This window comes from Cryptomeria japonica, chromosome 9, assembly GCF_030272615.1.
Source record: "Cryptomeria japonica chromosome 9, Sugi_1.0, whole genome shotgun sequence".
Lineage (NCBI taxonomy): Eukaryota > Viridiplantae > Streptophyta > Pinopsida > Cupressales > Cupressaceae > Cryptomeria > Cryptomeria japonica.
This window is the reverse complement of record NC_081413.1, coordinates 619,438,884-619,460,802: the sequence shown is the minus strand read 5'-3', so window position 1 is coordinate 619,460,802 and position 21,919 is coordinate 619,438,884. Positions and strand designations below refer to the sequence as shown.

The following is a 21,919-nucleotide window of genomic DNA, read 5'->3' as shown; positions in this document are numbered from 1 at the left end:
ATAAAATATTATTTATTTATATATATTTAAAAAGTAAAAAAATAATATTATGAAAATTTACATATAATATAATCTTAAAATAATTTAATTATACATTATATATTATAATATAGTTATTATTAAAATAAATTAAAAGAAAAAATTTAATTTTTTTAAATATATTTTAAAAAACAATCAAATAATAAAACAGCTTAGTGACATCAGTCTTAAACCACACACTAAACAACATATTAAATTTAGAGAATGTTAATCAATTTTAAGTGTTTAATACTTTTAAATGTAGAAATGTATTCTTAGTGTCACCCATTAAACAACATATTAAATTTAGAAAATGTCATTTTAAATGATAAACACTTCAAACATAAAAATGTAACTTAATGTGTACGATTTAAGCAAGTTCCTAAAGAGACTGTTCCAAAACGAGTAGGCTCTGTGAAAGAAGGGAAATATCCAGTCAACGTTTCCCAACAACAATCACGGACAATCACGTAGATGAATGCGAAGTGGTGCCGTGTAAGACTTGCAAACAGCTGCAAAGATAATTATAAACCGACATGAGTGTGCACTGTGGACCATAGGAAATAAGCGGCCATAATAGAGGAGAAGGAAACGAGAACGCGACGTCCCAACCCTATTGGGAGAACGAGGATGCTCTTTGACCTAGTTTCCCTTACAGTTTGAGTGCACCACAAGAAAATAATCTATTAAAGCCTCCGTAGGCCTTTCTCCTCTCTTGCACAAGTACATTCTGCCTGTTAAACACTCTAGCTGCTTTTTCTTTTGCCTTCAATACATTCTCAGCAATCTGTTTTACCTGATTCATATCTTGCTCAAATTTCATTTACTCGCTTCCCTCTTTTATACGCTCAGTAACAGAAAAATGGGGAACATTTGCTGCTGCTGCTCATGCTCTGCCCCCCAACAGGATTATCAAGATGTTATCGAGAAACTGATCAAAGTGGAAGAGATGAGCCACATCGATGAATTGATTTCTTACATCGATGACCTCTTGAATACCATTGACCAGGGAAGCATTCATTCAATTGCCCTTCTTTCCAAGACGAATCGAGTGACTTCTTCTATCACTTCTGGTGGTACTTTATTGGAGATGATATTGAAGAGATCTAACACACATATATGCAAGGTATGCAACCATTTTTTAATAATGTAATCCATTTCCTTATCATTACTCCTTTTGATTCACACATTTTGAGTATTTGTGGGAAAGAAAGTATAAACGTGTAATCTAAAACAATCTATCAATGTTTATGCGTGCAGAGGGACACTATGCCAATGCTTAACCGTGAAACACGGAAATTGATGATTGATATAACAAATCAAGCAGGGCGGATTCAGTGGGTGGGAATAACGCTTTCAGTTGTAGGTTTTGTGTTGGAACGAATTGAGCAAGTTTCTTCCAACAGAGACGAATGTATAGAGCTGCTGAAATACATGTGTAACCTTGCAAAATACACGAAGCAGTTGGATGATCATTTGCCTCAGGAGAAGCTGAATCGGGTCATCCAATTCATTGTACAAGGCTCCCTCCTCTGCATATCGCAATTGCAATCTCATCCACTCTTCAAGTAAATCCAGTCATGCATTGTGACTTTTTATTTTTATTTCTCGTCTGATATTGGTATTTCAAGTCTTGTATGATGGTCAATATTTGTTAACTTTTGATGGGTGCATAGATTTTTCGCTGCTCCGGTTGCGGGTGAAGATTTGCGGAGATTGCAAGCACAACTTGGGCACGAGTACTCAGAGCTCTCATTAGAGGCAATAGTCGTTGTGTTGAATAGGAGTGCCGAAGTATTGAATAGGATTCCAGTTGTGCTACCTCCCTCCCAAGGAACATCTCCTCAAGCAGGTACTAAATTCTCTTTTATTTGGGCTTCTGTTTATGCTACATCAATCTTTTGCCTCACAAAAATCCCCGATCTTAGAGGTGAACTGTCCTGAATGAATGGTTTTTTTTGTCACCAAATTCCTCTCTTTGGATTGAATTCATAATATCTAGTTTCTATTCCTTTCTGTGTTCATGTTTTTTTTGTTAGAATTGTGTATGGAGGGACCAATAATGCATCGGACAAAGTCAATTATTTTATATTCATTAATTAAATAAACTAGCAATTGCACCTTGGTGTGCAATGGGTACGCCGAATAAGCATAGAAGGACAATTGGAGTATTTTTTGATTATTTTTTTGCCTACATTTGTGTAGTAGATGAGGTCAATTGGTCGGTCATTTATCAAATAATGTTGTTTGTCTACCATAGGTATGAATGGAGAAGTGATAGCTTCAAATCAATTATGCATCCACTTACAAGGATCTAAAGATGATTGAAAAATCTTTGAATTAGGAAGATAATCAGGTTCAATTACCAAAAAGGTCATGTTATATTTGCACCAAGGAGAGAGGAGGATGGGAGAGATAGAGGGGTAAAGAGGGATATAGAGAAAATGAGAGGGAGAGATAAAGAGAGAGATAAGACAAAGAGACATAGGGCTAGAAGAGATAAGTATAATGAGAGGGAGAGAGAGGGAGAGAGGGAGAGAGAGGAAGAGATGGAAAGAGGTGGATCATGGTAGGAAGTGATGTAAGGAGAGGAGTAAAGAGAGGAATAGTATAGGGGTAGAGGGATATGGAGAGATAGATATAGAGAAGCAAAAACATGTAGGTATAGAGGTCTAGGAAGAGGGAGAGAGGGAGACATATCTAGAAATAGAGGGAGAGGTAAGGTAGATTGATGTGGGGAGATAGAGAGATAGAGAGTGGGACAAAGAGGGATATATATATATATATATATATATATATATATATATATATATATATATATATATATATATATATATATATATATATATGATGAGATAGAGTGATAGAGAGACAAAGATATGAGGAAATACAAGGAGATAGGGAGAGAGGAGAAGAAGAAGAAGAAGAAGAAGAGGACGATGGACAGAGGGAGAGATAGATAAATACAGAGAAAGAGGGAGTGGGAAAGAGAGAGGGAGAGATATAATTTCTACATTGAATAAAAATTTATAAAGATTTACTTTTAAGACAATTTAATAATGATATTATATGAATAAATTAAATTTAATAGTATAATAATATTACATATATATTCACCATTTAATAATAATATAAATTCAATAATAATTTTTAAAAATCTCAAAATAACATTCATAAAATACCAGATAAAAAATTAAATAAAACACCCAATAAAAAAACTAATCCGGTGGCATAATATTTTGTATGGACAAATCAAAATAAGACATGCATAAAAAGGTATGAGAAAATTAAATAGATAATTGGTGAGTGAAGAACTCCCTTTGGTAAACTCCCTTTGGTACTAGGTAAAAAAGTAAGTTATCTACTTTTTAATACAATGAATGGAAACTAAAATGAAAATTAATATTTGTGTGGATTCTTTTGTAGGAAAACCGGTGATGGTAGAATTAATGGTAAAGTAGTATAATGATTAAAACAACAATGGTATGCAATAGTAATAACGAACTGTTGATGCTAAAATGATTCGCGAAAACGCGTAAATGGAAAAGCGGCCAAATCTAATGGTGAAAACTTATGCAATTCGACGTAAAAATATAAAATTAATATGTTGAACTAGGTAACTTGTACTAATATCTCATTTATTAGATATATCTAAAATACATATTTTTAACTATATATTGGTAAAAACTAATTTGATTGAAATTTATATCTATTGTATATAATTTTATAATTCTTTATTGAAGTACAAATAATTTAAAGAGTTATATAATTTGTTATCATATTCAAAAATTTTAAAAATATTAAAAAAACTGTAAATTATTTAACATGGCAGAAAGTGTATTTTTTTAAGCATGTATTTATTAAAGAAATAATAAATTTAAAAATAAAATTTTAATCAATACAATCTAAATATCCACAAAATTTTTACCCTAAAAAAAAATATCTATTTAAAATATTTTAAAGTTTCAAGAGAGCTATACTAATGTTACTCACGCCATAACATTGTTAAAACAAAATCAAAATAGATCATTAGAAAAATGGACGTTCACCATGAAAAAAAAAATGATATCTTTCAATATTTTATGACAATTAAACCTTTTATTGTTATTCCACAAATCTTATCATGGTTTCTTTATTTTTTAAGTAGATAATGATGAATCCACTAAAGACCAACATTAAAAGATGGAATTGAAAATATATAATGAAAATAAGAAATTATATTAAATTTAAAAAAAATTAAATTTAAAATACACTATAAAAAATAATAGCATAATATTGAGAAATCCAAAGTAGTGGTAGAAGTTGAAACAAGGGAAATATAAGAATAATGAAAAAAATAATTATCATAAAGTCATATAATGCACATCATATTTTTGTAATAAGTTGGGCAATTTTAATAATTTATCATATAGGATCATTCATTTATCACCAATATTAGGTTATTGAAATCAAAGATAAGAAGATTTATATGTATCTACAATATGTGCATAGTACAATAAAGTAAATTGGTAGATTAAAGTTGACTCGCTCATGGGTTCCCTAGGGTTCATCCTTCGAATTTTAGGGGATAATCAGGAGATGGAGAAATGGACCAGATCAGAGTAGGGTTGGACCAAAATCAATTTTGATGGGGTTTCGGGCATTTTAGGTGTGGGTTGTGTGGCCCGTGATGAGGAAGGGAAGATCCTCTTGAAAGAGGAATAGACGTTATAGGATGAGACTAATAATGATGCAGAGGTGCAGATTGCTTTATTAGCAGTAGAATTGACTGAGAACATAAAAATTCCAAGAGTGCACTTAGATGGGGATTTGAAAGTGGTGGTAGATATAATTGTGAAAGGGGCATCTATAAGCTAGAGATTGAATAGATTTATTTCCATTATTCGGTCAAAACTTAATATTTTCCAGGATTTTTGAATCTCTTACATTAGAAGGGGGGAAATGTGCTAGCAGATGCTTTATCCAATGTGGAGTGCACATTGGATAAATGTGTGACACGTTGGTGGGGAGGTAATGGTGCCATAGTATAGTGGCATGCTTAATCGGATTGTATGTATGATATGTCATTAAATGCGATGTGGGAGAGAAGGACGTCCAATTCCCTACCCGAGGACTCAGGCTCACTTGAAGGTGGTGGGTAATTAATGCCGAGTTTTTCTGTAGTGGCGGCGGAGTATGTGATGAACACATTTATGAGGAGAATGGGAAAGAGGGTTTTATTCATAGCGTGTGGTGGAAGTTTCTGGTCTGAGACAGTGGTTTGCATTGGTAGTGAAAGTTGGCAATTCAGAGGCGTAATGGAGGCAAATTTCACACTCAAAACAACCAAATTTCTGACTGCTTTGTTGGGGTCGATTTCAGAAAGAAGATTGAGGAATATGTTTTAGTCAAAGGATCCACTGTTAATACGAACTGTGCAACTAGTTTTGGGGGAGGAATTGGATGTAATTGGGCATCATTATCACACCAAGGTGGATGTTTATTCTCTTATCATGGCATGGGGGCTCAAGTTAGACTCCTCATGTGCAAAAGTTCGCAGGATGATGAAGGCAATTGTTCCAATGGAATACCTTGACAATCTAGAATCGTTGTTGGAGTGGGCTTACCAGGGCAAGGATTTGATGTCTTAAAGGGAATTATTGAATTTCATTAAGAATTAAGGGGCAGATACATCCTTTTTCTTCGATGGTGGGAAACAGTGAAAGCCAAGTTCAGGGAGATGACAAGGAGAGGGTCGGAGGCACTCAAAATGTTTGCTCAAATCATGGAATTAGAGGAAGTGATTGGATAGGCTTAAGAAGAAGCAGGGGATGTAGAGGTGGGCGATCAGAGGCTTCATCTGAGGACAAGGCACATGAAGATGGAGGTGGCGGATGAGAAACCATCCCTAGCAATCCTCCCAGGTAGCTTGCAATTTTTTTTTGCTTACTTGTTTTGATCGGGATTTGATTCCCGCTACTGTTTTAGACTAAGTTCATGTTTTGACTTGGTATCGATTTACTATTTTTTGATAATCAATACAGTAAATTTTTGGGTTGGACTATAAATTCGAAACTTAGTGGGATGGTTGTCTGTATTAGCGGTTTGGGTGGGTGTTTTTTGATGGTTTTTGGTAGTTTTGGACACGCGATTTCCTTATGAAGATGTACTTTCCTTTATTTATTAATAAAAAAACATTATCGATAAAATAAAAAAATTAATAAATTAAAGTCAATTCCATAGAAAGCCATTCTTCTTAACACTTTATACACTATTACAAATTACCATAAATATGTCAAATACATTCTATAAAGCAATTTCTAACATGTGGTTGACATTTAGCTTGAATATAAGAATTTGTTTTATTAATTCCATAAATAATATTAGTGTAGAAAATGTAGATTACTAAATCAACATAAAGTAAATATAAGTTACTAAAGATGACCGTTTTTTATATCATAATAACAAAATGCAACAAATTTAAATATCCAAAAAAGTAAAATGTATTCAAACTTCTAAACATCTTTTTAGTTGATTGTCTTCAATATCTAGAACATAAATATATTTGTACCATTTTTATAAGAACATTTCAGAATATAAAAATAATAATTAAGTTATGAGACAAAGTACAAGAGTTTTTTTTCAAAATATTTATTCATACAATCACAATACACCATAATATAAAAAAATGATTTATTTCTTTAAAACTTTTAAGTGCATGTAATCAATGCATATGATGTTGGTGGCATCGTGTAAAGATCATATTTTTAAGTTTTCTTAAATCTTCAATCTATTCTAATTTATAAATATTACTATTATTGTCAAATTTAATACACATTTAATTATATTTTATATATTTTTTAATTTAAAATTTGTAGTCAAAAACTATAAGAAACATTTGGTGACATTTAGTTTTTTTTACTCAAATATTGCCTATTATTAACTCATAGTTAAAAAACTCCTAATTATTATTGCACACAATGACTAAATTTGATAAAGAATTATTCAATGACTCCAAACAAATAAAGAAAATAAGATCAATATGTGAAAAGAAAAGATAAATGTAACTAAGAATCTTACATAAAGAATATTCATAATTACCAAAAATTGAAAAAAATCACAGTTTTTATAAAATTTATATATAAAAAACTAATATTAATTTTAAACATTTAATCAAACTAATATAAATCAATATTTAAAATTAATGTATTTATTTAATAAAATTTAGTTTAATTTTATTTAATTTTAAACATATTTAAAAAAAATTGTAATCTAATTTATATTTAACCTATTAATTCAATTTAGATTTTTAAACTATCATGGCACTTTCCCATGTTAATAAAATAAATAAAAAAACAACTGAAATCAATTAGTTGGAAGTTGATAATATTTTTTTCGACTCACGAGAATGGCAAAAGGAAAACCAAAGCTTCCTGCAGGACATTTAAAACATAATTCAAACATTTTCAATCTAAACGAATTTCCACCTTGTTTTTTGTGGTTTAAAATTTGCAAGCTGTGGGAGTTGTAGTCAGGCCTGGAATTTGACGGTCACCCCTACCTGTCATATGATTTTTGATGACGGTTTAGTTATTTCAATGCCTTTCATTTGACGTTTTAAGAAAAATATTAACTGTCAAAAAATATAAAATAGAAGATTGAAACCAAAATCATTGTCTTAATAACAAAATATTGATGAATTAGTAATATATGTAAAAATCTTAAATTTACTAAATAAGTTTCTAAATTAATACACTAATATATATTAAATGATAATCAATTAATAATTACTAATTTAGTAATAATAAACATTAAAATTTTAAAATTATATATGTTATGACATGTTTCTATAACAATCTTATTAAATATATTAAAAAAATTAAATTGACTAAGTTTCTAAATTGATATATAAAAAAATAGAATATATTGTAAAAAAATCATATTAAAATATTTTATCAATTATATTCTATCATTTCAATTATGACAAGTTTCTAAATTGATATGAAAAAACAAAACTATTCTAAAAAATCATATTAAAATATTAGAAAATTAGAAACAACTACATCCTTCCATATTCTAAATCCTTCCATTTCAAAATATTCTAAATAAATTTGTATTTTTATAATAAACATTCTAAACTAATATATATATTTTCTACTATATTTTTTTACGGTTTATTTATAATTTGAAGTGTCATCTATACGGTTTTAGAAAAAAAAAGCATGTCAATGCATACGTTCTACTAATTTTTTAAGTTGTCAAATACAATTCAAAAGTGAAAAAACGGCCATTTTGCCTGTCAGATTCCAGGCCTGGTTGCATCTATTTCCGTACTATTAATAATCTGCATAAATGCTAAAATTTCTAGGATATAAAATAATTTTTACTTAGAAAGCCAGTTTGAGACAAAATTTGCTTTAAGCTCAGGTGGACTAACTATAAAACTGCAGTAAAAGTAAAATATTAATTGTTGATTTTGACGTTACTGGCTGGAGTATCCCATGTCTGATAATCTGTCAGTTTAATATCCGTGATTCATGGAAAGTTTCTACTGTCTATGAACACGTAGGCCAAGTAAAGCGCAAAACATGACCGGGGAAATCGTACAGTTAAGTGCTTGATTCAATTTGCATTGCTACCGACCAACATCAGTCCTCCGTCAAATCGTGACATGGCCACAGTACTTTCAACCCATCAAAGATCTGATGGTCACAATCTTTGTGATCGTCTTGCAACTCCTGAAACACATTATAGACCATTGATTTGCAAAATTTAGTCAGTGCATTCCATAGTAGGAGACGCCTTTGGCATAAAAATCAGAATATTCTATAAATTTTGATTTCTAATTTAATTAATAAATATAAAATAATTGTCTTAATAGATGCATTTTGGATCCCTACAAATTAGATATTTTTTTTCATAATTGTCTTTCAAATGGAAAATAAGATCAAGTAAGTTATTTGATATTTGATTTTTTTTTTGTTTTTATTAATAAAAGGTCAAAGTCAACAAGAGTTTATATTATATAATAAAAGTTGATACGGTATGCATAATAATAGAGCAGTTATCTAGATCACTGCTAATTGCATTCAAAGCCCTAAACTACCCCAAAACCCTGATTGGAAATTATACAAAATTTGCCATCTACATACCCTAACCTAATTAGATGCCTAGAATTCTGTACAAAATGGCCTCTAACTTGCCAATCCCATGGCTATACAAAAAACTAACTAAGAAATTACATAAAATAGGGGCCAAAAAGGACTACTACCCTGCAATCCGACATGCATTTTGAAGACAAAAAAAGCCATCAAGACATGTTAATTCATCATCACTACTTTGCCCTTATCACCTGACATACAAAGGGGAGAGCATGTTGTATCCATGTTGCTTGGTCTCAGACCTTGTGCCTCAAAAATTTCCTCTAGACCATTTGCCCTCAGATCCTCTTCATTGCTGGTATCAATCCCATCCACTCTCATGCAGCACTGAATCCAATTCTCCCCTTCAGTCTTCTTCATACGGTATAACTTCATCAGGAAGATCACATTGAGTTTGATACCCTCTTTCCTAACTCCAAATGCTCTTGCATCCTCAATCACCAAGATGGGAAAACATGGCACTAGCTTCCCATCTTGAATAATGACCTTATTATCTTTAGGGTAAGGAATGGTGAATTCGTCATTAATGTTAGTCATAACCTCATCCAAGTCTCCAAGAAAATATTTCTTGAAGATTTTCTGACACAACCCTACAGTAGCTTCCTTGGACTCACCAACATGAAGGAGTGTGGCAAGAAAAACCATAAGAATTTTTGTGTTGACTTTGTATTTGTGAGAGGTAAATATGAATTCCCCACAAAGACTTCTCATAATGGCTCACACTACCAGACTATGAGAATGAATCAACATCTCGTTCATTCTCATGTCCTTAATTTCTCGTATGAACACCATTTGCCTCGTACTCACCACCAAACATATGGGAGATTCCATTATAATAGTCCTCTTTAACTCTTCACTCCTCAAATCTATAATTGCTTGACTTGATAGACCAAGGCAAGGCTCAAGTAAATAATGCCAAAGAGAAGCCCGACAAGTGATTTATAGAAAAGGACTCTCTGCCCTACCAAATTGGGACTAGATATCATAATAGCCAAATAAACATAGACCATGTATAATTCCTTGAAAATTAAAATTAATTCATACACAAAGTAATCTTGTTGCTCCTTAGGATATCATACTCCAACTATCCATTAGCATGTGGGAATGGCCATTAAGGAAAGCTGCCACTATCTAGAAACATCATTGATCGAGCTTGTCTATTAATATATATGTATGTTATTTTAAAATCTTTTATAACAACCCTGCCAACTATATATTACCTTGAGAGGAAGAGGGCTACCAACTTCGAAACATGATTATGCCACATCATCAAAATACTATGGATGAGTGATATGTCCACCTCACCATCAAATCCCCATTTCAAATTTGAAATGCCTTACCAATCACAACGTCTACCTTGCAAATTCATTGTATTTTAAAATAAAATTTGCCTACTCCTGAATAACATCTTCCTAACAAAGTGAAAATTGACTATGTTGGCAAAATAGAATACTCAAGAACCTCCTCATCTGCTCCCAAATCACATAAATGGTCGGCTACCAAGTTCGCCTCCCTATAGATACGATTAATAGTGACTGCCTCAAAATATTTGAGCAATTCCAAAGCTCTACCTACCAGGGCATTAAGTCTCCAATTTAGGGTAGAGTCAGTTCTAATTGCATTAACTACCAATATTGAATCTCCTTCAATTTAAATCTTCCTAATCCTAAGGTGAACGCAAAGGAGAAACACTTCTATAAGTGCTTTAAAATCTACCATGTTATTAGAATCCTCCTCTAAGGGATTAACCAATCTAGACACCACCAAACTGATGGTATGATGAAAGAACAAGGATACGGTCAACTCTTGAGAGGGGGGTAGGGGGGGTGTGTTTGAATTAGTAGATAGAAAAAATGATAAACTTTCACCTTTCTTAGAAATAATCTCTCAAGTAAACTTAGAACTATCAATGCAATATCTCAGTGAGAATAAAATTGTCAAGTTAAACCGATTGACTATTACAACAAGTTAACAACAAACAACTTGAAACTCACAAACATCCAAATATTTTTACTTGACATAAGTAAATCTTCATTTCATATTGTTGTTGGTTATCATGACTTATCAAACTGAAATAAGTAGTTAAGCAATTCAACCATAGAAACATAACCACAAAAACATTCACCACTTGACACAATATTTTTGACGTGGAAACCCAAATGGGAAGAACCACAGTGAGATGTGACTCACAAGATAACTATCTAAACTCTTCTGAAGTTCACCTTGTTAGGAGCCAAGCCTGTTAAAGCTTTTACAAAAATTCCTATTGAGAAAGATTCTGTTAGGGACCACCCGGTTAAGGGATTGACTATAATGCCTTGTTAGAAGCAATACCCTGTGAGAAGTAACCTTTGTAAAGGATTTAGAATCCAAACTAATGGATCACCTTATTAGAGGATTTCAATAACGACAAGCTTGTTAGAGCTTACCCATTTAGGGGATTTAACTGTTGTAATTGTTAGAAAACAATAGTAGTTTTCTAATTTGTTTGAATAGCACTTCACTTGCTTGTTCAGATCCTTTTCATGTTCCTATCTACCTTTACTCAAACTGCAGATACATCATCCGGTTCGGCAACCACACAGGGTGATTGTACGGATCTGTGTATCACTTTAGGCTAACAATGCATGTTCCGGCCGGACCGATTTGGCCCGATTTGGCAGCCATGTTGTGCTCATGTGGCAAGGGTTTTTCTGACTGGAAGCATTCCAACCGGAACGGTTTTGGTCAGAAAACCCTTGCCCTATATAAGAGCTGAAATCCACCCAAGCCCCTCATTTTGCATTGACCAGCTTGGATTTGAGCAAGAGGGCGCAAAAAATCATAGAGATCCGATCAGGGGCATTTTGGTGGTAAGTACCTTTTTTTTTTTAAATGTATTTATTTTAACATATTAATTTATATTATTTTTTTTTTAAATATTTTTTAATAGAAAATTAAATTTTTGATAGAAATTTAGTTTTTTTTAAGTTTTTAATTTTATTTTTTTTGTATATATTCTATTATATTAGTTTAGAATATTAGAAAATAAATACACACATACATACAAATACATACACAAACATACACATACATACATACAAACCTCCATACATACGTACACATAAAATAATTATATACGCCTTAGGACATACAATATGTATGTATGTATGTATGTGTATGTATACATCCTAAGGAGTATATAATTATTTTATATGACCCCTTATTACCACTAAAGGGCCCTTGCGATATATGTGCACCCCTTAGGACCTATTAGGACCACATAAGACCAAATGGTGTCACAAGGGATCTTTTGTGGTCCTAAGGGGTCACACATGCATGACCCCTTAGGACCACTTAAGGCCCCATGCAACACATGTGCACCCCTTAGGACCTATTAGGACCACAAAAACCAAATGGTGTCGCAAGGGGTCATACGTGGTCCTAAGGGGTGACGCATGTGTTAGAACACATGTGTGACTCCTTATTACCACTAAAGGCTCCTTGCGACACATGTACACCCCTTAGGACCTATTAGGACCACATAAGACCAAATGGTCTCACAAGGGGTCTTATGTGGTCGTAAGGGGTCACGCATGTGTTAGGACACATGTGTGACCCCTTAGGACCACTTAAGGCCCCTTGCAACACATGTGCACCCCTTAGGACCTATTAGGACCGCATAAGACCACCACATAAGACCAAATGGTGTCGCAAAGGTCTTATGTGGTCCTAAGGGATCACGCATGTGTTAGAACCAATGCGTTACCTTATTACCCCTAAAGGCCCCTTGTGACACATGCACACTATAATTCCCTGCCAGGAACCCCAAAGGAAAACCCACAACAAGGGTGAAACAATTTTTTTTTTAAAGTATAAACATCATAAGTGCATCTACACAACATGCACAATAACACAAGCGAAAGACTTACACCAGAATTCCTTAAGGGTTACCAACGAAGAATTAACTTCAAGAATAAATTCCACAAAACCATAAATCCACATATGCATCATTAACTCAATGATCACAAGAAGCCATAAGCAAATAAAGTTTCATCATAGAAAGATTGAAAGGATACAACATAATTTCCACTTCAGTAAGCATTTACTATCATCATCAAGGAAAATGATAAAAACATCCAAACATAGGATTACATTGCTCTTCCAGTACATAGCTTCTCAATAAGCATAAAGTATAGATCTCATCCAATTACAAGATTACATAAGATCAATATTACAATGATAAAATGACCACATAGGTCTACAAATACCAATAATCTTCAAAACAAGAGATGAAGCATGAGTCACAAACCACAGGAACACCTGCGAACCAATCCTCGCTTGAAGGCACAAATCCAAACATCCGATGGGAAGTGGCATTACCACCCGACCATGTAATTCCCCAAATGGAATCAACCGACTATGCTAGGAGATAGTTGAAGACCCTCAAAAAAGCATAAGCATGACATGATCGACAAAACAATATGACTCCATGACAACATAATAAGACTCCACAAGAATCCAGGTGACACAACTTCACAAACACAAGTGAACTGACATCACAAAACACAAGCAAACCAAATGAGAGAGTGTCATCACATACCTTAAGATGGTTACCCTGGTACAACCTCCATAGGTCCCGGCTCACTGTCCTGGTAACCTCTCCCGACCGTCCAGTTCCAACTAAGTCTCATGCAAACCCTACCAACCTTTCGTGAAGACAAGGTGGTTGGTTTTCCATTCCAAGCCTTCTCGGAACATTATGAGCCCTGTACTAGCACTCACCTATGCACGAGGTACAATTATCTTTATTAATGTTGTGATACTACCCACCTAATCAATTCATTAGATTACTAGTTATTATCTGACTTTCGCTGGGTCGTAATACCTACCACTTTGGGTGCAACCCCCAAGCGAAAGCCACTTTCTTAAAGGACACTACACAAGCATGGTCACTCCCCAGGGACCCTATGGCGAAGTAGACAACCATAACACCACTATAAAAAATAAGTGGTCAAACAATGACATACTGACTCTTGACTAACCATAAGGCAAAGACACTACATGGTTAAGACAACAGAGCCAACATATATCACTTGGTCAAAGGTACCAATTACACCACCACAAGATGACTGAACCACAGACCAAAATATCACAATAAATACTTTCAAGGATAGCTACATACATCAAATCCACACTCAGACAATCTTTGAAAATATCAGCTCATCATAAACACTTTCAACATCATTGATTGAAAATTAAATAAAACACTCCTTTCCAGCAGTCACATCTAATCAATTTCCAAATCAATATTCCAAATCTACCCATTTGAATCTCTAATTCATGCCTTAAATTTCATTGATAAATTTATTAACCACATAATAAAAATCACATGAAACTCACATTGCATCACGCAATACCACTTTAAACATTTCATTTATAAAATTTAAGTTCTTAACACAAACCGGTTTGGAGACCTGTGAGGGCTCAAAACCAAGCCGAGGTCAAACCAACCCGCGATTGTGCTACTGCCGGGGCAACAAACACCACTTACCAGTAGTGCTGCTACCATTGGTAACACTGCCACTACCACTACCAACCGGTAACACTGACCACTTCCAACTGGTAACACTTACCACTTCGAACGGTGACACTTACCACTTCGAATTGGTAACACTTACCACTTCCAACCGATGACACTTACCACTTCCAACTGGTGACACTTACCACTTGGAACTGGTAACCATTACCACTTTGAACTGGTAACACTTACCCCTAGGAACATTCCATTTCTAGAATTATTTCACGGGCACACACATACAGTGCCAATTTCCAAAATTTCAAGGAAGAGTTTTACTAGCAAGGTAAATGGTGAAATAAACACACTGGAAAGAATGACTAACCAAATCTTGACAATAGGAAACAAGGAAGCACCCAACCAACCCAATCTAAAGTTCATTCTTTCAAAAGAAGAGGTAAAGCAAGAAATTGATTTCCAAGAACAAAACACATAGTAGATAGAGAAAGGAACCATTTCTTTCCTGTAAGCAACCATATGATTTAGGATTGACAAAATCAACAACCACAGGTATTCTTTCTTCCATTTCAACATTCCAAAAAGAAGCTACAGGCAAAATACATAAACTTCCATACATAGGAAGCAAACTAAAAATTTCAAAAACAAATTCAAAACAAGAAGGGAACCTCCAAGCTTGAAGCAATTAGCAAGTAAAAGGGATGAAGAAACTCTAGTCTTGCAGCCAGGTCGAATTTCCAGCTGCTTCAGGAAGTTTTTTTTTCCCTAAATTTCTCTCAAAAAATTCTCTTCTTCTCCTGCCGTGAATGTCCAAAATGGATGCCCAAAAAATATCTTTTAACCCAAGCTTCTAGGTTAAAGTTTTTCATCCAATCCAAATTTAAATATTTTAAAACTAAAAGCAATCAGATTTATTTCTTTCCCCAAAAATAATAATTCTTTCCAATGATTAAATTAAAAAGGCCAAAATGGAAAAATAAAAAGGGAAGCTTTTATTTATTTCTTTTTCCATAAGTACTCCCTTCAACATAAGTATTTAACCTTTTTAAATGGCTAGGCAATTTATTTATTTCACAAAAATATCAATGCAACTCTACACAATAAATTAAGCCATTTAACCATTTAATCTAACAATCCTTAAATTAAATAAATCAATAATCACAGAGCATATTAATTAAATGATTATGCCTACACAAGATAGCATCATCCATTTAAATTAAATAACCATTTAAATTAACGGAAACTTGCAAAACCAAGACAGATCAAATGACGAGTCTCAAATGACCAAACCAAGGCACCATGAAACGCATAACAACCAGACGGGGAAACACAACCGACTGACAACACTCACACGAGTGTAATTGCGATCAAGCTAGGGTACAACAACTATCTCCTCCACTCCCATCGGATATATAAGGCATGCTCAGACCTGCGAAACCAGGTGGAGTCAATACCCCGTACCTACCCGGTACTAGTACCTGCAATGTCCTACACCAAAGAACCACATGTGCATATAGACCAATATATATATATAGGCATGGTAAACACACCGATGAAGGAGAATCGTGATGTCCCCTGTCTCACCGGAGTGAATGAAGGAAAATCATCCCCTCGCATCCCAATCTACTTGCAAACACACAAGAAATAAATAACGCATTGCAATATAAGGAAAAAGTGTCAGTCCATGATAATGATCCATAAAGTAACACTAATCATAAGCACTGAAATGTTGCATAAAATCATACACCATAACTCTAGATAAAGCATGAAATAACATCGCACAATATCTGAATCAAAATACAATAATATTCCACAGAACAGTCACTGAAGTAAATCAAAACATACAAAAGAGGCTAATCGAGGAGGGGTACTACAAGCACCCCTTAGGACCTATTAGGACCACATAAGACCAAATGGTGTCACAAGGGGTCTTATGTGGTCCTAAGGGGTCATGCATATGTTGGAACACATGCGTGACCTCTTATTATCCCTAAAGGCCCCTTGCGACACATGTGCACCCCTTATGATCTATTAGGACCACATAAGACCAAATGGTGTTGCAAGGGGTCTTATGTGGTCCTAAGGAGTCACACATGTGTTAGAACACATGCGTGACCCTTTATTACCACTAAAGTCCCCTTGTGACACATGTGCACCCCTTAGGACCTATTAGGACCACATAAGACCAAATGGTGTTGCAAGGGGTCTTATGTGGTCCTAAGGGGTCATGCATGTGTTAGAACACATGCGTGGCCCCTTAGGACCACTTAAGGCCCCTTGTGACACATGTGCACCCCTTAGGACCACAAAAGACAAAATGGTGTCGTAAGCAGTCATATGTGGTCCTAAGGGATCACACGTGTTAGAACATATGGGTGACCCCTTAGGACCACTTAAGGCCCCTTGCGACACATGTGCACCCCTTAGGACCTATTAGGACCACAAAAGACCAAATGGTGTTGCAAGGGGTCATATGTTGTCCTAAGGGGTCATGCATGTGTTAGAACACGTGAGACCCCTTAGGACCACTTAAGACCCCTTGCGACACATGTGCATCCCTTAGGACCTATTAGGACCACATAAGACCAAATGGTGTCGCAAGGGGTCTTATGTGGTCTTAAGGGGTCATGCATCTGTTAGAACACATGTGTGACCCCTTAGGACCACTTAAGGCCCCTTGCGACACATGTGCACCACTTAGGACCTATTAGGACCACAAAAGACCAAATGGTGTCGCAAGGGGTCATATGTGGTCCTAGATGAATATATGTGTAAATATAAATAAAATGAATGTACAAAGATGAATAAAATGAATCCATGCATGTGTAAAAATATAAAAGAGTCAATGACGCAAATATCCCTTTAAATCCCCTTAAGACCACTTAAAACACCTTAGGACAACATAATTAGATGAATCCAAACAATATAATTAAATGAAACAATATATGTGTAAATATAAATTAAATGAATGTACATAGATGAATAAAAATGAATCCAAGCATGTGTAAAAATATAAAAGAATCAATGGCGCAAATATCCCCTTAAATCCCCTTAAGACCACTTAAAACACCTTAGGACAACATAATTAGATGAATCCAAACAAAATAATTAAAAGAAACAATATTTGTAAATATAAATGAAATCAATGTACATAGATGAATAAAACGAATCCATGCATTTGTAAAAATATAAAAGAATCAATGACACAAATACCCCCTTAAATGTCCTTAAGACCACTTAAAACCCCTTAGGACAACATAATTAGATGAATACAAACAACATAATTAAATGAAACAATATATGTGTAAATATAAATGAAATGAATGTATATAGATGAATAAAACTAATCCATGCATGTGTAAAAATATAAAAGAATGATGCAAATATCTCCTTAAATCCCCTTAAGACCACTTAAAACACCTTAAGACAACATAATTAGTTGCTCATTTTAGTGAAACTATATATACATGCGTAGCTATATATACAACATAAGTAAATGAAACTATACATGTGTAAATCAAAATTAAATGAATACATAGATGAATAAAACATGTAAAATCAATGTATAAAACGTAAAATAAATGCATCAACAAAACTAAATTTCCACAGATTATCCAAATTGCTACACATGTCTAGAAATATCTAAATATATATACGAGTTTATCAAAATAAGACCTATCTAATATAATTTACTTTTTCAAACATGACAAGTGAACTTAAAGCTCGTGGTACATATAATCTGGATCCTCCTTATCTTTTATAAAAAAAAATTAAAAATCATGATCTTCAATAGGCAACCTCCACTTTTGGTTGCCATGTCCTCTTTTTGGCAATGTCTCCAACTGCAATCTCATCGCTATTACTAAGTGACTGTAGTGTAGAACTTTTTGGCCAGACATATAGTCAATGAATGTTACACCATTTGTATCTATCTTTATTTGTTGATAATAGGTGCCTTCAACAACAACTGAACCAGTGGGATATTGTTGCCCATCATCATCACTGACTAATTCCAATAACTTGCATTTTGGTTGTGTGCATCTTAGTAGATAATAATCTACACTTTCAATATTCTCAGGATCAACAACCACTATAAAAATATTACCTATGAAAATAGACCGTGCATGTATATATATTACAAGCAATATTAGTTCATTACACATTTTTAATTTAATTTTAAACAATATTAAATTAATGAAGAATTAAAATTTTTATACATGTATATATATGTAATTTACAAAATATGCATGCACGCACCTGTAACAACTAAATTAGAAACATGTTCATAATCAACTGAATATAAAGGATCATGAATATCAATAATGTCACTATCTTCATAAGGAGGCATTGTGTAAAATTCTTTAATTTCCCATTGCAAAACATATCCATTAGCAATATTTTGACAATGAGTATCTCTATTGTTCACAATGCAATCAACACAAAAGCATGATTTTCCTCTTGCAATAATAACACTAGGCTTGCTAAATCTCGTAGTAATGACTTGATGAAAACTTCTAATACCATTAATTGATTGACAATTATAAGGATTTGATCGAGCAATATCTTATAATACAAAAATTATTTAGTCAATTTTAGTGCATTTCACAAACACACACACACACACACATATATATATATACACAAATTTTAAAAATAATTCAAGAACACCAAGAATGTTTAAGAATATATATATATATATACCTTTAAATTCCCAGAAATAACGCTTGTTGTAAGTTGTATCACGACCAACAAAATGATTTTTGCACCATTCAATAATATCATTAGAATTACTTATGGTGTTACCTATACAGGATCTGTTTCTTTATAAAATTGGATAACCGACACACACACACACACACACACACACACACACACACACACACAGATATGTATATACATATATATATGTACATATATGTACATATATATATGTACATATATGTACGTATATATATACATATATACGTGTATACATATGTATATATATATACATATATATATATATACACACACATATATATACGTATATATGTATATATACGTATATATGTATATATATATATGTATATATGTATATATATGTATGTATATATGTATATATATATGTATGTATATATATACATATATACATACATATATATACATACGTATATATGTATGTATATATGTATATATATACATACGTATATATGTATGTATATATGTATATATATACATACATATATATACATATATATGTATATGTGTGTGTGTGTGTCTGTATATATATATATATATATATATATATATATATTAATCTATGAAGATAATTTACTTGCAAGTTCATGTTGGTGAAGTGCACGCTTCACACATGCTCTTGCTCCATTATGCTCTCCTTTTCCATATCCACTCTCAAAGAAGTTCCATAAAAACTTTATTCTATGTCGAGCATGTTGTAGGGATAACCAGTTAAAATCTTTTGTAGACTTAAATTGCCCTGACATGAATAACATATATATTATATATATTTAAACTTTTGACCTATTATATACAATCAAATCATATATATAATAGAAAAAATAACATAAATAATGAATTTGAAATCTAATGTACTTATCGACACATCCATCTGACCAAATCCAATGTTGTGTACATTCTATCCCATGATCTTTAATATCTTCAAAAAACATTCCAAAACAATGTGCTACATAGCTCTTATCATGACACATATCATCATTGATATAAAAATGGACCTCCTTGATGATAATGAGTTCATTTTTAGTACTCTCTATACCATCCACATGAAATTGTGCATGTCTATAGAAAACTTGTACAAATGTTGCAACTTGATCAAAATGATAATATTGACTTTGAATTTCTTAGTGAGGACTAAATGTCTAGTTCTTAGAGAAATCTACAATTAAAAGAATACAACCTAGTGGAAAACAATTCTTTAAATCACGAAACTGTTTAGCCTGCCATCTCGAACCATGACAATGTTGGATATGTGGATATATCATAATACAAAATCTATCTATAAACTGAATGTAGGGCAATTCACTCTCTTTCAACATAATTTTTTTGGATTCAGTTCCTGACTTACTTTGGTGTGTCTCATATTCAAATTTGTTCCATATAACTAGTGCATGAATATCAATATTCTTAGTTTGCAACATAAACTTACTCAAAAATCCACAATTTTTATAGTATCCTTTCTATTGGAAGAAACACGAGATTGGTTGGTCCAATAATCAATGACCTATCTTTTTACATCTTCAGAAATTTTGTCTTTTCTAGGAACCCTACAGATATTTACCCAAATCTTTTCGATGTTTTCATCCAACATATTTCTCTTCCTAATGTATCTTTGAACAGTTCTTCTAGATACATGCATTAATTGAGAAATTGCATTAACTTGTTTTCTACAAGGCAATTCCTTACTAGTAATCATAGTCATCAATGCTCTACATGCAACACTTAAATCAACACCTCGACTTGTGTTCTCAATACATTTCAATGCTTCTTGTAAATTTTCAATTATAGTTTCATTTACTAATGTATTAGGAGAAATTTTCTTATTACCAACATCCAACAACTCCAAAACAGGTTTCATTTCCCTTTTCCTAAATAACTTAGAAAATAATTGTGCTCTTCCAATAATAGACTTATTTTTAAAATAATCATCCCACAAATTCTTGCAATGCAATTTTAATGTGCTTTCAGGTAACATATCTTTAGATGGAATTTCATTGAAAAGACTATCTTCATCCATTTCCATCAAATTTTGCATACCAAAAAAAAAAAATTCATTTCGTACCTGAGTAGATGTTTCTTGAACATCATCAAGTTGATCTTGAACAACAATGGATTGTTGTTCTGATTAAATAAAAAATAGGTTTTCAGGACCCAAAACCTTTACATCATAGAAAGAGAAAAAGCACTGAGAAGAACAAAACAAAAGAGTCCGCAAACAAAAATACTAGCCAAAAGACCAGCGAACAGAAAGAACAACTTAACCAAAAAATAGCAAAGAAACAGGGAAAGCGCTACACAACGATTTTATTTAGCAGATCCTCTACGTTTGTCACCAGCTCGTCATAGGTGGCCCTAACAACTTTCAGGTCTTCCAAATCCTTGTTCAGTTTCTTTTCCTTCCTCTTGCCTCTGGTGCGGGTTCAAGGACCTTGAGCTTCCCCTGTTCCTTTAGCTTCCAGTTCTAAGTCCTAGATTTCCTTATCGTCATCCATCTTGTTGATGAGGGTGTGGG

At 33.1% G+C, this 21,919-nt stretch overlaps 1 protein-coding gene across 1 annotated transcript; it reads left to right on the top strand.

Annotated features, from left to right (window-relative positions):
* Positions 1 to 729: 729 nt before the first annotated feature.
* On the top strand, positions 730 to 2,606 carry LOC131063698 (uncharacterized). Its single transcript, XM_059211294.1, has 3 exons — positions 730 to 1,144; positions 1,279 to 1,586; positions 1,695 to 2,606. The coding sequence occupies exons 1-3, from the start codon at positions 881 to 883 to the stop codon at positions 1,960 to 1,962; spliced, it is 840 nt and encodes a 279-aa protein (XP_059067277.1). The 5' UTR covers positions 730 to 880; the 3' UTR covers positions 1,963 to 2,606.
* Positions 2,607 to 21,919: the final 19,313 nt, after the last annotated feature.